General features: G+C 35.7%; 1 protein-coding gene across 1 annotated transcript; it reads left to right on the forward strand.

Annotated features, from left to right (window-relative positions):
* Positions 1–2837: 2837 nt before the first annotated feature.
* LOC135156764 (uncharacterized protein K02A2.6-like) lies at positions 2838–3893 on the forward strand. The gene has a single exon (XM_064110019.1). The coding sequence runs from the start codon at positions 2838–2840 to the stop codon at positions 3891–3893; it is 1056 nt and encodes a 351-aa protein (XP_063966089.1).
* The last annotated feature ends 12006 nt before the right edge of the window (positions 3894–15899 follow it).

Raw genomic sequence — 15899 nt, forward strand, 5'->3', positions numbered from 1 at the left:
ATACCTTCAAAAACATAATTCAAGATTACTATTGACAATGATAACACTTTTGTTGCAATTAATTTAAAACGATGACTAATAAAAAAAAAATTAAAAAAATACACATGCCTGGAACGAAACTAGCAGTACAAGCAGTATTAACGAACGTAACGGTATACCAAAAACTATACAATGAAAAGATTGGACACGGACTTCGCGTAATGCCTTGCGTCGATTTCGTGTAAAATAGTGTAGTTTCCTAATCTTTCCCTTGTCGTGTCTTTGATATGAATATAAATCGCGCGTCCTCTTTAGGTGAAAATTGATATCTACGCTGACCAATTTTTATCTCCATGAAATCTTCACTAAAGATCAAGAAAATATACATATTTTTTTAAAGAAACTTCAAGGAGAAGTCACAGAAGGATCTAAATGATTCGGTAAATGTCATAGCAGAATGTGAAATACCAGATTATGGGTGATATTTTATGTGGGCAAAAGCCCACTATCTTTTTGACTTGTCGTGTGTGTCGCATGCATATGACTGATATATTCCTTCACACGCGAGATGATATGAACCCATTGGTGGGAGAGAGCAGAGAATTCTTTGAGAGATTTTAATACAGAAACATTTCCCAAAGTCTGGAAAAAAAAGAATAGCGCGCAGAAACCAAACGGGAAAGATCTACAGAAAGGTAAATCATAGGTTAAGAAGTGCAAGTTCTGTAAAAGGGTTCACGAGATGAAAAAAAGAGTCCTGTCCAGCATGGTTACAAAAGTGCAAAGCTTGCAGTAAGCCTAATCACTTCAAGGGATCTTCAGTGTGCAAGACCAGGAATGTTCACCATGTCGGAGATGATGACTACTCATCCTCAGCTGAAAGCATTAGTTTTGTGCAAATTAATGCAGTGGATATGGACAAAGAGCCAATTATCTGTATTATGCTTATCAACAATCAGAGGGTACTGTTCCAACTGAACTCAGGTGCAACAGTGAATCTTCTTTCACAAAAGTATCTAAAAGAGGAGGATGTAGTTCAGAGTGCAAACATCCGTCTATCTATGTGGAATAAAGCTACAACTCAGGCTGTTGGCAAGTGTAAGATGATAACCAGAAATCCTGCTACTGGCAAGAAATACAAAGTTGAATACATTGTAGTAAAGGAAGATCTACCTCCACTGTTGAGCAAAACAGCAGGGGAAAAGATGCAGCTCATTACTGTTCATTATGATTCCCTTGAGGTAGTACGCAGCATAGTTCCTGGGGACATTGCTGAGATAATTCCTGACAAGTATCCTGATGTGTTCTCGTCTTCTTCAATTGGCACTCTGCCTGGAAGTCCTGTTCATCTGACAGTTACGGATGATGCATTGCCTACTGTTTGCCTAGCTAGAATCATCCCTGAATCCTTGAAAGGCAAAGTAAAGGATGCACTTGATGATCTTCAGGCAAAAGACATCATCGAAGAAGTCAGCTCTCCAACTAATTGGGTAAATCAGATGGCTGTGGTGCAGAAAAAATATGGTAAAGTATGTGTTTGTCTAGACCCCAGACCTCTCAACATCGTGCTTAAGAGGGAGCACTATCCCTTACTTGTCTTAGATGATATTCTACCACAGCTTTCAGATGCTACAGTCTTTTCAATCTGTGACTTGAAAGACGGATACCTTCACTGCAAGTTAGATAAAGAGATGGAAACGTCTTCCATTTGGTTTGAAAGTCAGCAGTGAAATCTTCCAAAAGAGGCTTCACCAAGCACTTGATGGCCTTTCTGGAGTCCGCTGTATGGCCGATGACATCATCATCTGGGGCAACAGTGACGCTGAGCATGATGCCCGACTACATTGTCTACTGAAGAGATGTCAAGCTGTTGGCATTGTGTTGAACAAGGAGAAATGCCAGTTCCGACTGAAGGAAATCTCATTCCTTGGCCACATAGTATCCAACTCTGGACTCAAACCTGATCCATCAAAGATCGAAGCTATCCTGAACGTGAGCGATCCTTCCTGCAAATATGACATTCATCGTTTGCTTGGCATGGTAAACTACCTATCCAGATAATTTATCCAGATAAGTTATCAGATGTGATGAAACCTCTCAATTACTTGACGCATAATAACTCAGCGTGGACTTGGGACTCCAACCATGACAAAGCTTTCAAGCTGTTGAAAGAGATGCTAGTGCAAGCACCTGTGTTGGCCTTCTATGATCATAGCAAACTGCTAGAATTTCAGACTGATGCCCGCTCCACAGGCGTGGGTGCGGTTATGCTACAAGATGGTTGACCGATAGCTAGCAGAATGCTGAGTGATGCTGAATCCAGATACTCTTGTCATTGAGAAAGAAATGCTTGGTATAGTATTTGCACTGGAGAAATGGAATCAATACACCTATGGCCGTGAAATAACTGTGTTCACTGACGACAAACCTCTTGAAAGCATCTGCAAGAAACACCTGGATAGAGCTCCAAAATGTCTGCAAGGGTTACTGCTACGAGCTCTTGCATATGACATACAAGTGAGATATCTCAAGGGCAAGGACAATGTCCTGGCTGATGCTCATAGCCATGCTTCTCTTCCCTCTGAGATTGGACAACATGATCTAGAAGTGGTGAATGCTGTTAACCACTTGGATCTCCCTGATGACAAGATAGCAGAGATAAAAAGACAGACTGCCAATGACCCTACTCTCTGCCAACTCAAAGACACCATTCTTGAAGCGTGGCCAGACCACAAATCACAACTTCCTCAGTCACTCACCCCATACTTTGGTTTCAGAGATGAACTTTCTGTCAGTGATGATCTACTGTAATCTTCAAGGTTGAATGGCTTGTAGTCCCAAAACAAGTCAGGCACCAAATGAAAGAGGAGTTACATCGTGGTCACAATGGTGTCGAGTCAACTTTGAGGAGAGCTCGTGATCATCTCTACTGGCCGGGCATGAGTAAAGAAATCAAGGAATTTATTCAAACATGTGACACATGCCAAGAAAACTCTAGCTCACAGCCTGCCCAGCCTCTAATGTCGCACCAGATTATAGACAGACCATGGGCCAAGATAGGACTGGATCTTTTCCATCATAGTAATGACACATATTTGATCATGGTCTGTTATTACTCAAACTTCTTTGAGATGGAAAAACTACAGAGGACAACTGCCCCTGCAGTCATCAAGAAACTGAAACACCAGTTTGGGAGATATGGAGTACCTGAAATCATCGTATCTGACAATGGTCCTCCTTTCTCCTCTAACGAATTTGCTGAATTTGCCAAAAAGCTTGGAGTTAAGCATAATACCATCTCTCCATACAACAGCAAAGCTAATGGCAAAGCAGTGTCTGCTGTCAAGACTGCAAAAAGACTACTTACAAGATGCAAGGATACTGGAGATGATGTTGATCTAGCCTTACTCAACATTCGCAACACCCCTACACAAGGTATCCAGAGTAGTCCAGTCCAGAGATTCATTGGTCGTCGGACTCGTACTCTCCTCCTCACTTTGACTTGGTTGCTTGCACCTGATCGCAACCCACAGGCTGATCTTGAGAGACTGAAAGAAAGCCAGAAACGTCAAGCAAAGTATTTCAACAGAGATACAAGAAAGTTGAAAGATCTCTCGCCAGGAGCAATAGTAAGAGTCAAGCCATTCAACAATGACAAGAAGTGGAAGAAATCAGTTATCCGTAAGAAACTGGATGACCGTTCCTATGAAGTTCGCTGTGAGGGCCAGGTTCTCAGAAGGAACAGAGAACACCTCAGAGCCACATCTGAACCACAAGATGTAAAGTACACTGGTCCTGCTCTTTACAACTGGAGATGTTCTGATGGTAATCCTCAACCTGATGTACCAACTACTGAGCGCCATACTTCCCATTGGCCATACCAGGACCCAGATATCCCAGACCGCGGATATTAACAGTCCGGAGAAGTCGCGTGATGCAAACTTGAATACATCAGAAACAGAACCAACCAACCTGGCTTCCCTGAGACGATCTAGACGTCAGCGATGCGAACCGCTTTAGATGAGGGATTTTGTTACGTTTTGAACATTTAAACCGAAGAAGGAAAGAAAGTGAATGCTGAAATTTTATAAACAAACTGAATACTAAAATTTCTTAAACAACTTCTTGCTTATTTTTAACTCAAGCAAATTTTGAAGTCAGAACAGAACCAACAACCAACTCATCTATCAAATCATTTTTCTGGACTTATTTTTATTTTTGTGAAATCAACCTGGACAATTTAACCTGGACTTTTAAAACATTTTGTTTGCAACAGGAAGAACTGTTTTGAACTCAATTATTATTTTTTTTGCAAGTATTATATTTGTGCAACTTCAAAAAATGTGAAAGTCTCATAAACTGGTATTTTGGACATATATTATGGAAACATTTTACATACATTCAATTGGTTGGTTTAAAATTGATATTTTTAAATTATATGCATTCTTTCTAGCACAAAGCTCAAAGAAGGGAGGATGTTACAATATCTGCATGTTTATGAGATTTGAGGAGCATGTAATGATCCTGCCAAAAGAGGGCACTACAAACCTTTAGTACTTATTAAATGCTACTCTCTCGAGTCTCGACTATACAGAAGCTGTGTTATTCTGTTTGATTCTGACTCATAATTTAACTTGAAACAATTATAACTATTGAATTCCTATTTTTAGTGTAATCCAAAGACAAACAAGAAGGGTCCAAAAATATAAAGTGTCCGGACACCCGACCCCCCATCCTACATTTAAATTGGCCCGATCATCATTGGCCAGCATTTTGTTTTAATGTAAATATTAAGGAATCTTTTCCTCGGTTAAATTTTTGGAGATAAAAGTAAGATCAATATATTTTAAAAAATGACAAGTTAGGAACTCGACTTGTGACAGTGAACAGTGCACTGTTTGTGTTCTGTTTTTTGTAATTGAATTTTCAATCATGATTCATGTTGCTGCTTATATTTGAGAATCAACATTTAACACACCCTTAGATCCGTCTTGTTTCTTAAGCCAGTAGGTGTTTTTGTCTCACCTGCATAGCAGAGTGAGACTAGAGGCGCAGCTTTTCCGACAGCGGCGGCGGCGTCAACACCAAATCTTAACCTGTGGTTAAGTTTTTGAATTGACAGCATAACTTAGTTTCATGTCACATGATTAAGGTCAAAGGTCATTTAGGGTCAATGAACTTCGACCATGTTGGGGGAATCAACATCAAAATCTTAACCCTAATTCTCCCGGGGGAGGGGCCATAATGGCCCCCCCTCAACAATTTTCGCGATATATCTGCTGTGCGAAATTTTTTGACCTCGCCGCTCACAGACTTTTTACTTTCAAGTCTCGCGCAAATTTTGAGACCAAATTTGTGATGCCCGGGTACGCGGTTACGACATTACGCAACATTATGTAAGTGCATATGTCGGACCCAAAATTGCTCAAAAACGTGATTTTATGTACAAATCCAATGCAAATTGTGTATTTAGCCAAAATTCATAAATGTATCATTATTTCTACTTTTACTGATTAAACTTAATTAATTTTGCATTGTTTATGATCAGAATTAAGTCTGGAACGATTTCCATTGAAAAAACAATAAAAAACAAAAAGTAAAAAACAAAGAAATACATAAGAAATTCATATAACAATAAAATACATAAGAGATTGATTTCGAAACCGAAGTTTTTTTTTAATGAGATTGTTAAGAATGCTACAAAGAATATTTTTACCAAAAATTAGCATTCTAGGAGCTTTATTTAGTGAATAAGAGCAAAAATTATGATTTATGCATAAATTAGCATAATTAATTCATATAAAATAAAATCTCATTATTTTGGAAAATTTCACCATACAGCCTTGTAGATTTCATCGCACACTACCAGCGTGCAAATTTTTGCGTCGCTCGCGCGATCGGCGGCCGAGATCTTAAGGGGGGGCCATAATGGCCCCCCCCCCCCCCCCCCCGGGAATGACAAGAATCAAAATACCCCGGGAGATTTAGGGTTAACCTAAGGGTAAGTTTTTGAAATGTCATCATAACTTAGAAAATATATGGACCTAGTTCATGAAACTTATACATAAGGTTAATCAATTATCACTGAACATCCTGCATGAGTTTCATGTCACATGACCAAGGTCAAAGGTCATTTAGGGTCAATGAACTTTGGCAGAATTGGGAGTATCTGTAGAATTACCATCATAACTTTAAAAGTTTATGGATCTGATTCATGAAAATTAGACATAATAGTAATCAAGTTTTACTGAACATCCTGTGCAAGTTTCAGGTCACATGATCAAGGTCAAAGGTCATTTAGGGTCAATGAACTTTGGCCAAATTGGGGTATTTGTTGAATTACAGCCATAACTTTGAATGTGTGTTGGTCTAGTTCATAAAACTAGGACATAAGAGTAATCAAGTATCACTGAACATCCTGTGTGCATTTTAGGTCACATGAACAAGGTCAAAGGTCAATGAACTTTTGCCATAATGGGGGTATATGTTGAATTACCATCATAACTTTGAAAGTTGTTCGATCTGATTCATGAAACTTGGACATAATAGTAATCAAGTTTTACTGAACATCCTGTGCTAGTTTCAGGTCACATGATCAAGGTCAAAGGTTATTTTATGGTCAATGAACTTTGGAAAAATTGTGGTATTTGTTGAATTACAGCCATAACTTTGAATGTGTGTTGGTCTAGTTCATAAAACTTGGACTGTCATAAGAGTAATCAAGTATCACTGAACATCCTGTGCACATTTTAGGTCACATGACCAAGGTCAAAGGTCAATGAACTTTGGCCATAATGGGGGTATATGTTGATAGGACTGAAAAATGTTTTCCGGAATTACTCTCTGCATTATCATATTTACGCAGATGATATCCAGATTTGTGTATCCTTCAAGCCCCATTCAGCCGCTGGCGCGATTTACAATCTTGAAAGATGTGTAAGAGATGTTCATACTTGGTTATGTTCACATTCTTTGAAGTTAAACTTTGCTAATTGTGAATTCTTACTGTTTGGTTCAAAGAGTCAGTTGTCTAAAATAATTGTTACGTCTATTAACATTGCAGGTCATAATATTGCCGTATCTCAAGCTTGTCGTAATCTTGGCGTGTTCCTTGATTCAAGCATGACTATGTCTTCTCATATTTAACATGTTTGCAAATCTGTCCGTTACCAGTTACGTAACCTTGGTTTCATACGTAAATACCTGACCCGTAGTGCCACAGAGAAGATTGTACATGCTTTAATATCATCTAGACTTGATTTTGGCAATGCCCTTCTGTTCAACCTTCCCAAATCTCAATTAACATGTTTACAGAAACTTCAGAATGCTGCTGCTCGTATAATATCACTGAGTACCATATCTAGCCACATCACCCCTGTTCTTAAAGATCTGCACAGGTTGCAAATTAGTGATCGTATAATATTCAAAATTCTTTTGCTCGCTTATCACTGTGTTCACGGCACCGCTCCACAGTACAATATCACTCTCATTAATAGATATGGTCATTTTCACAATATATGGTGTAACTCTGAAATTTCAATGTTTTTATCTGTAGCATTCTCATAAAGCCACATAATTTGAAGATGCTTTGGCATATGAGTGACCTCAATGAGTGCTACCTCGGGTAGCATAGACATCTTCACTCATTACTTCGTTTAATTTTGGCAGGCACATAAGTACCCAAAGTTGCACCTTTTTGTGTACATAAAATACATAGACTTTTTCTGTAATGCCCTGTATTATTTCTGGAATGTTGAGGATTACTTTTGTTATGCAGAATGTGAAGTTAGATGTTCAATGAAAAATACCAGATAGGTTATTAGTGTGACTACTTCTCTATTTTTGAGAACGGGGTGGTCCAATTTGTTGTTTCGGAGGCTTCATTTTCCGTTAACAATAGCTAACAAACTTTGTATTCCGAGCACTGGTTTAAAAAAATAAAATTCTGCTCCGTAGGACCTTTATGCAACATTTTAAGTATAAACTTCCAAATAATAACAAAATATCTTGGATCACACTTCTTTTTACAATTTTTTCAAAGCCTAACTGATGAAGGTCAATTTTCCGTTAACTGTTTTGAAGCCTCCGAAACAAAGTTTACAGACCGCTCATATAAATATGAACGAAGGAACTTCACCAATCAATATATCACAATGTAGTATCTGGACACCTAGTTCACCTGTCAATAAATAGCAGAGATATTCCTTGCTGTTTGAAAATAAGAGATGATACAAACTTTCCGTAAACAATTGAAGCCTCCGAAACACTTGAAGCCTCCGAAACAGTCATATCACTTGTTTTGATTTTTTTGTTACTTCAATCAAAAAATTTCAGGTTAAATCTGTATTGTAATCACATGTTATGATGTATAGACTGGCCTCAGGTAGAAATTGTATGTATATCAATTCAATTTTTTTCAGAACTCGCTGATAACATAAAAATTCTGTTTCGGAGGCTTCAAACATCAGTTAACAAATGTTTTTTTTGTTATTCTGAATACATAGATAAGAGAGTGTTCAAATTTTAAATTTATTTTGGTTGGTTTTGATCTACTAAAGAACAGAAACATATTGATTTTATAAATTAATAATTTTTCTTATGTTATACCTGAGCTAAGCATTTGAGATGGTATCTTCGACTCATAAAACATGCATTTCCCTATTTCTAACTCAGAACATATAAAAATTACACATCAACAAAAAGAAAGAAAGTCCATACATGTACATATAAACCATGTAACCTTTATTAATATTGTAATATACAGTGGCTCGAAATAAAGCTCTGCATTTTCCAGGGTTCCCACGGTCATGGAAAATCCTTGAAAATCCTGGAAAAATTTGTGGTCCTGGAAAGTCAGGGAAAAGTCAGGGAATTTGGAAAATTTGTGAAAAGTCATGGAAAAGTCATGGAATTGCATTTACCTCATGGCTGAATGGCTTGAATTTTGATGTTGGTGAAATGAAAATGGTACTGTACCCTGGTCAGAAACAGACCATATACCAATGATAATACATGTAGATGTACATGTCATGAGTAAGGTAGTGGGTGGAATGGATGGCTGTGAGGGGAGGTTATGGAGGCCATAATAATGTGTCTGATTTTGGAAACCGTGCCAAAAAGCAAGTCATGGAAAGCAGCAATTTAGTCATGGAAAAGTCATGGAAAAGTCATGGAATTCTGTTTTCAAATTTCTGTGGGAACCCTGATTTTCCCAAATTAACAAGCATCCAAAACTTATGTTAACATTTGTTTCGGAGGCTTCAAACAAGAGTTAACACTGTATTTTGTGTTATTCCAATGTCCTGGATAAGAAAAATTTGGCATTTTCTCAGCAGCATGTTTGGTTTTGATCTCTAAAAATACAGGAATGAGTATGTCTTCATCAGATTTTCATATTTTTAATGATATATAAAAGAACTTGTATTTGTGAGTAAGTATGCACGTATCTACACTTTTTAAACGTCCATAACTTGCTAAATTCATAACCGATTTTGATGAAACTTTTTAAATTGTTCCTCTCATTTTACTCTTTCCAATAAGATTGCTTCTCATCTTGGGTTTTGGTTTCCTTTAAGTCTATCATCCAAACACCATAAATTGGTGGACAGATCATCCTTTCATAGATTTTGAGGGAATAGTATGGTGTTATTAACACAAATGACTAGATCATCATGAACATATTGGTATGGAGAATGTATCTTCAAGATTGCCATGAATACTAAGTTAAGGGTTCTCATTCTCCAAGCACTTACATGTAGTCCATAATAGTAGTTTGTTTCTTTTATCATCATTATTTTATCAATATTTTTCTGCACAATTTGTTTTGATGGAAATGGTGAACACAAGTATTTTCAGTTTATAAAAGTCTGTCACTACAATTTATCCCAATGAGCTCTTGTTAATAAAGACATAGTAGTTGGCATTACGATTTCTTGAGTAATTTTCTTGGACACACATGAGCAAAGCAGAGTGACACAGCCTCATCATTAGATAATGTGTACATGTTTGCAATCAGTGATTGTGACCATCCATTTTGTACATTAATTTCTTCTGAAATACAGGTTGGTTACATTACAAATGTGATCAGCCACGCCAAACCTATAAGTCACCAGGGAAGGCTCTCTGTTAATAGCCAGAATAGTCATTTTTAGTAAAAATTAGGAAAAAAATAACTCATTGGAAAGAGTAATTCTTCTTCTTCATACAGTCAAAATCTCAAATCTCATAATTCATTTTTGGCAACACATAGTTGGATTTGGGATGGCTGGACACAAATTACATATCAAAGCAATGTTAGCCCTGTAAACTTTCTTAAATTACTTTCTGTGACAGATGTATTGTATCTGTTTGCCTTGAAGGATTTTTATTTTAGTTGAATTTATACAAAAGCTGCTCACAATTTGTCTTATACTTAGATTTCAATTGCAAGGTTGTCTCTTCAAAAATATTAAGTTTTGAAAGGTATATTTAGATGCATTTTAGAATGTGATTTGATATTTGTTTATAAATACTTTATATATGTCTTCATTAATTAAAAAGGTGGGAAGAAAAGAAAGTGCCAAAGATACGGTAACATGACAAAAGATCAAGATGAAAGCAAAGCATAATTTAAAACTTAGATATTGAGAAAATAACTAACTAAATCCTTGAGAAGACTGTGTTGACAATAATGTCCTATTATAAATAATACATGTAAATGAGATTTTGTCAACTATAATTTGATTAATTTTGTGAGCTTGAGCTCTAGGTAGGTATAGGTGGACAGTTAGTACTTTTGCCATAAATTGAACTACCCTAACACCATTCACTACAAGTGATTCCATTACCAATTGTTTTTAATTATAATCATGTACATATAACTTACATGTATTGTATGTACTTTTTTTAAACAGCTTGATGTTGTATAATGCAAAGTAAATTGCTATATATCTGAAAGTGCAGTATTAATATATTTAAGTCCCTAGCACAGAAAATTTCACCAATCAGATGTACATGATTGCTCATGGCTATGTTCCTAAACACTTTCATTTGATAAATACAGTAAGGAATAATATTCAATTTTAAATCGTCATATCAATAATATCATGGTGGAGGTGCGGCGGCCAAGTGGTCTAAGGCGCCTGGCTATACATGGAAAGTCTGGAGTTTGATCCCGGGCCGCGGCACCTACATGTATGCCCGTTAGCAAGGTATTTAATTGACAATGCTCTTCTATCCTGCATTCAAATAAATGGGAATGCTATGCCTTTTTTGGTAACTAGGTGTGCACTTGTTTAAAAAAAAATCATACATTCCTAGTGTCATTCAGTTCAAATCCAAACTGCATTTTAATGTGTGACTTTGATGTACTTACTTAACAGAGTATTTTGGGTAACGTACATGTACATCTATCTAACAAGCAGAATTTAAATGCGGAAAATAATTCCTGGACATATTCAATGTAAAAAATATTGGATTTTTCTTTAATATGCATGTGTATATGTTACAGAAACTGTAAAGGGAATATAGTAATAGAAATACATCTAATACAGAAAAGAACATTTATAATGCATAAACAAAGTGATGAAATGTCGAAACATGTGTTTCAGTGACTTCAAGTCTCCGAAACATAAATGTACACTGTTGTTAACTAAAGGCATGAAAAATTAATTGCCAACCAATTTTCTGCATTGAACTTAACAGATAATTTGGGATTTGTTTAAATAATTAGATTTAAGATAACAATAAACAAGTGTTAAAATTTAAGTAAGCTGTTAGCTAAATGATGGAAAATGCAATATGTTAACATGATTGAAGTCTCCGAAACACTCTGTGAACCCTAGCAAAGCCACTGAAACACAAGTTTCAACATTTCATCACTTTGTTTATGCATTATAAATGTTCTTTTCTGTATTAGATGTATTTCTATTACTATATTCCCTTTTAAAGTGAAGGTTTACCTACATGTACTTAAGCAACAAGGCATTGGTCTTTGTGTCAGTGTTGTAGTGCCTTGATGCTCGGCCTTGGCCTTAAGGCGCCTTAAGGCCTACTTTTTCAAAGCCTTGGCCTTGAACATTCAAGCCTTGGCCTTGAGAGGGCCTTGGCCTTGGCCTTGGCCTTGAGGATTTTGAGCCTTGAAATTTCAAGGCATTTTCAAGGCATTTTCAAGGCTTTTCAAGGCATTTTGTATTTTGTACTTTCATTTGTTTTAATATAAGTAATTATAAATGTCTCAATTAGTCTACACTAAATACTGCAGTCAGCAGTAATAAGTGTACCATAAATTGCAATTATCACCATTATCAAGAATTATCACCACATAATTATGTAACAAAGAGGAGTGATGAAAATGAACATTATTTATTGGTATATGTTGTAATCGTGACTAATGATGATAATGACAATATCAATAATAATGATAAGAATTAAATCAATTTTATGACAGAAATAATTCTGACAGATCTGTCTCCAATTTTGACAACAATTTTCATACTTTAAAAATAGTTTACTCTAAATAATGATAACTAGGTTGATTTCTATTCCATTAGGGTTTTCCTTGTATTATTTTTCTTTCACCAACAAGAATGTTTTAAATCCTAATGATATTCTGAAAAGATTCGGTAAACTTGAACACAATCTTCAATTCTGTCATTTCCAAATGGGGCATTTCAATGGCATGATGAGCTAAAAATTTTGAGGGGCCAAGCATGGCATACAGAGCAAAATTTCTGCCCCTAAAAAGTTGAAAGTGATTGAAGTGAGCACAATTTTTCACCCTTTTACTAGTAGAAAAGCTAATTTTGTGATATATTGTGACAATATGTTAAGAAAATGATATCACATTTAAATCCTTTCCTTTGATAAGTTTATCCTTGGTGATGGAACTTCTTGTCTCTCTCTCTCTTTTTTCTGGGTGAGGGGTCTGATATTTATTAAACAGGCGTGAAAGAGGAATGGGAAGAGAGATATAGAGAAGGGGAAGGCTGGTTAGGCAAAATATACTGCAAAATCAGTTAATATGTTGATAGGCAGTACTTCTGATTAAATTGTTTATATTTTGTTTTGGGTCTAGTGTCTCAGATTGACAAAACAAAGTAAAAAAAGGTTACTTATTTTTAATCTTTGTGGTTCGACAGTGAATTTCAATTACTACAGTTTCAAAGGAAACAAACAAAATATTTGATTTTGTGTTGACCAGTGTGGTTTAAAAATAGAGAATTCTACTTTATTGTTTCAAGAAATAATTAGGATTTACCCTCCCCAACTACTGGTATGGAGTGTGCCCCGTTTATTTTATATCCTTATGAATATAACTTTATTTAATTAGTATTCTTTATTCCGGTTTTTGAGGTAATATAAATGGAGAAGATACAAGAAATGAGAATTTAAATTCAAAAGTGGTTGTAAGTAGAAAAACCATGAAAACTGACAAGAGTCCTAAAAATGACTAATTTTCTGTAGAAAATATACCTATTTTCCAAAATAAAAAATGCCCTTTTTCCAAATTAAATATGCCCTTTTTCAAAAAGAAATATTAAATGAAAAACAATACATATAGCTTCCAAAATCACCAAATCTTTTATCGTGCTCGCATAAATTATTGTTAAGTCAGGTTCTTGTTCCATTTGCACAAAAAATGCCTAGAATGTCCAGTTTTCAGGTTGGAATATCACAAATTTTTGAGCTCGCGTTCACATTATTTGATTGGTGAGTTAGGTATTCTATTTATGAGTCACTAAATGCAGTCCAGAACAGCTTCCTTTTCTGGTTAGTAAAAATTTCAGCTCGCGCTTCGCGCTCGCGTTTATTCTTTAATAAGATGCACATCTTTTTCATGATTACAAAAACAGCTCTGAATATTTAAATTTCATTTCTTATTACACAAAATGTCCAGAAGTTTGAGCTTGTGATTCATGCTGGCAACATCTCACAAGGATGCCCTTTTAACAGTGATTAGCACCATAATTGACCAAAAATCGAGTTTTACAACTTCAGAATTCATTTTTTTTTTCAATACTGCTTGCTCGCTACGCTTTCTAGCGGAAAATTAAAGCCTAAATCAAAATATCTGTCTTATCAATCAGAAATCGCTTAAAAAACGCTTTGCTGAACTTAATTTCTACAAAACACACAACTTCTTCACACAGTTGATAATCTCATTTAGAAAATATCTGATTGCGCCAAAATGCTCATTATGACTTATATTGTAGGTGCATTTATTGACTTTGACCCCCCTCAACAAAATTACATTCTGTCTCCCCAGTCCCAGGGAGTGGAGAAAGACATACGTTGAGAGTGGGCATGCCAGGATCAGATCACCTTGGTAATAATAATTATTGCAATGTTAATCGCCTAGAAAAATAATTAAATGTACAAAGGTAACTATATATTTATTTTAATATTATATCTAAATCTACATGATCTATCATGAAATTATTTTTGTTTTACATGTACAAGTGTCAAAATTTTTGCTCGCTCAGTTCGCTCGCCCACATCTTTTATACATTTTGTCCTGTGTGTCATGTCTGCCGCCTAAGCATTTTTTTCTCATTGTTCCATATATTGAAAGATTGAAATGCCTTGGCCGTAGCCTTGGCCTTGGCCTTGGGTTTCCATGCCTTGGCCTCGGCCTTGGGTATTGAAGCCTTGGCCTTGTGTATTAAAGCCTTGGCCTTGGCATCGGAGGTTTAAGCCTTGACTACAACTCTGCTTTGTGTAATAGTTAACATTTGTGAATTACATTTTCCCATTCACAAGATATTTAGTTTGTTTGATTTTGTTTACATTCAGTCTCATAAATGATACACCATATGAAAAATGTAGATTTGTAAAAGTAATCAACTTTAATAAGGGACTTTTATAGTGCTAACATGACTGAAGTCTCCGAAACATACACTTTTGTTAACTGAAGCCTCCGAAACACACTTGTGACAAATTTCCAACTTTCTTACTTGGTATCTGATTTCCATGGGATTTGTGTTAGTAATAAACCTTCATGGAGAAGTTAATCTACAATAATTTTTGCTTTCCTCTTCCTTTTGGAAGACATGTAATTTTAAACACTTTGATGTCAAAATCCGAATTTGTGATAAATTTCAAAAACTCATAGAAATTTTTAAAAAACTAATAGAGTTTGACTCCAAAGCTTTTAAAAACCTCAAAGAACATTTAATTTGTGAATAAAAAATGGCAAATGAAAATATTTTCCACAAAAAAATTTGTCATTTTGGTAATAAAATCAAAAGACTGATTTTATTCATTTTTTTTTCATTTTTCATAGTTGCACATGATTTTTTTTAGGTTTCTCAAGTAGATTAAGCTCCAGAACAGACGGAAATGAAGAATTTAGACATTTATTGACCTGTTTTTAGTAGAAATGTTCATGACAGTCCATTTTTAAATTTTGATCTTGAATTTTGAAAGTTACACCCTTGACCGTGAAAAGGACCATATACCCCTTCGCGATCTTTACGGTCCCAAAACTCAGGATTTCTGTTTGTTCCCAAATGTACATCAAAATGGGGGGATAGGGCTTTCATACATGCGGGTCCTTCACTACGGAACTCTCTTCCTCGTGTTATCTGTGACACCAAGTCTGTAGAATTATTTAAAAAGAACCTGAAAACATAGTTGTACAAAGCTGCATACACATGAGCAACCAATATTATTTTTTCACCTCTATATACGCTACTTTTTCTCACTCTTTTCACTTTTTCATCTTTGCGCCTTGAGCATTATATTTTTAATGGATTTGGCGCCTTATAAATTGCATCTATTATTATTATTATTAATTACCATCACAACTTTGAAAGTTGTTGGATCTGATTCATGAAACTTGGACATAAGAGTAATCAAGTATCACTGAACATCCTGTGCTAGTTTCAGGTCATATGATCAAGGTCAAAGGTCATGTAAGGTCAAAGAACTTTGGCCACGTT

This window comes from Lytechinus pictus, chromosome 15 (assembly GCF_037042905.1).
Source record: "Lytechinus pictus isolate F3 Inbred chromosome 15, Lp3.0, whole genome shotgun sequence".
NCBI lineage: Eukaryota > Metazoa > Echinodermata > Echinoidea > Temnopleuroida > Toxopneustidae > Lytechinus > Lytechinus pictus.